Source organism: Hakea prostrata, unplaced genomic scaffold (assembly GCF_041222555.1).
Source record: "Hakea prostrata isolate BN-2017 unplaced genomic scaffold, UWA_Hpros_2 contig_10, whole genome shotgun sequence".
Classification (NCBI taxonomy): Eukaryota; Viridiplantae; Streptophyta; class Magnoliopsida; order Proteales; family Proteaceae; genus Hakea; species Hakea prostrata.
The window spans coordinates 110,351-112,284 of record NW_028291129.1 but is presented as its reverse complement, the minus strand read 5'-3'; the positions used below and the strand labels follow the sequence as shown (position 1 = coordinate 112,284).

Here is a 1,934-nt window from a genome sequence, read left to right as displayed (position 1 = left end):
TCTGCCACTGTGGATGATCCCGCGAAACCATATAGTGGCGTTGATGATGGTGTTAACAAATCATCAGCCAACTTTAATCTTCTGAAGGCATCATACGAGATGAGGTCGACAGAGGATCCCGTGTCCACCAGAACTCGGTGAACCTCCCGGTTGGCTATCTTGACTTTGATGATGATTGCGTCATCATGCGGTGACATGACACCGTCAAGGTCAGCGTCGCAGTAAGGTTATTGGCTCGGGGCATACTGGATTTTGCCTTTTCTTAGGCAAATGTACAGCCCCCACGAACCGAGCCTTTTGTTTCGCCTTTCTGATCGACTCCACAGTTGGTCCCCCCATTATGACGTACACGGGTGTTTCCTCCCGATCTTCCTTCTCTTTCCCTTTGTCCGCTTTTTTGTCAAGCTCTTTTGGGCTTGGGGATCGACCTCTCTTCTTTGGCGCCGGTGAATATGTTTGACTCTTCCCCGACTGCCTCACGTATTGACCCAACTTTCCTTGTTGAATCAACTTTTCTATTTCGAACTTCAGATTCCGACAAGCATCCGTATGGTGCCCGTAATCTTGATGGAATCGGCAATATTTGGTCATATCCCGGTCCTCGGGAGGTGCACGTATCTTCCCGGGCCATTTCAACTCCTTTTTATCCCGGATATTCATCAGAATCTCTGATGGCTTCGAGTTTAAAGGAGTATAGTTTACCTGTTCACGCTTCCAGTTACTTTTTGGCCTTTGATGCTTGTCACTTGGGGATGGTTTTTCCTCACGATCTGATCTTTTGTCCCGATCCGGTCTCCTGTCCCGATCTGCTTTAACCCGGGCATCTATCACCTCATAGACACTGGCTTGCTTTTGACACCTGCGTAACAGCATGCCGTACGTTTTTGGCTTGTCCGTAAGCAAGACCTCCAGAAGCCTTTGGTGAGTAATGCCACTCCAAAGCGCGCTGTATGCCACTTGGTCATCTAGCTCCTCGATCTCGATGGCAACTTCATCAAATCTTTTCAGATAATCCCGAATGGACTCATTTCGGCCTTGTCGTATGCCAAAGAGACTGTCAGATGTCTTTTTACTCCCGATTGCGCTTCGGAACCGAGCTATGAATTTTTGGGCCAGCTCCCGGAAATTATTTATTGATGCCGGACGTAGACTGCTAAACCATTTTATAGCCGGGCCCTTCAGTGATGCTGGAAAGGTTCTGCAGAGCAATTCATCCTCCCGACCTAGCACCGTCATCACTGATTTAAAATAGCTGATGTGCTCTTTTGGATTTGTTTTCCCTTCAAAAGGGGTGAAGGTTGGCATGATAAAATTCCTTGGTAGAGGCATGTTCATGATTTCGTCTGAGAATGGCTCCCGATCTACTACATCAAGATCCTCGTCATGATCCCGATCTTCTAGTTTTCGCTCGACCTCGGCCACTCGCCTCCGCAGCCGGTTCTGCCTTGTACCTTCCTCATCGGATTCGACTCGTTCCTTCTTTGAGTGAAGGTTTGTAGTTTCCTTCCTTTGGGATGGTGCCCGAGAGGTCGAGATTCTCGATCTTGAAGGTTGGGGCTGGCTTTCTCCTTCCTGCTCCTTCTCCACGATCTTATCAACATGCTCCCGACTATACCTGGGGGGCAAGGACCCTGTTTTAGGCGGCAACGAAATACGTTCTAAAGCACTGATCCTTGTCCCATTAGGCGTGGTTTGGCGCTTGCTTCGATCAGATTGTACCTCCCTCTGCTCCCGAGTTATTTTTGTTCTCGGGATGCGCCTTGGATGTCGGGCTCCTCGCACCGTCCTGAAGGCTCTCATTAGCCTTCCCGACTGAGTGTTACGCCTTGGTCCTTGTTCGACCCCAATTTGATGTACTAAACCACGTAATACCCCTTGCATTTCGAGCATACCTTTACGCAGTTCGTCCATATCTGCCATAATGGCCTGGTCCC

At 49.1% G+C, this 1,934-nt stretch overlaps 1 protein-coding gene across 1 annotated transcript; it reads right to left on the bottom strand.

Annotated features, from left to right (window-relative positions):
- Window positions 1-210: 210 nt before the first annotated feature.
- Window positions 211-1,236, bottom strand: LOC148999414 (uncharacterized). Its single transcript, XM_089141166.1, has one exon. It carries the CDS (start codon window positions 1,234-1,236, stop codon window positions 211-213), a length of 1,026 nt encoding a protein of 341 aa, XP_088997292.1.
- Between the last annotated feature and the right edge of the window lie 698 nt (window positions 1,237-1,934).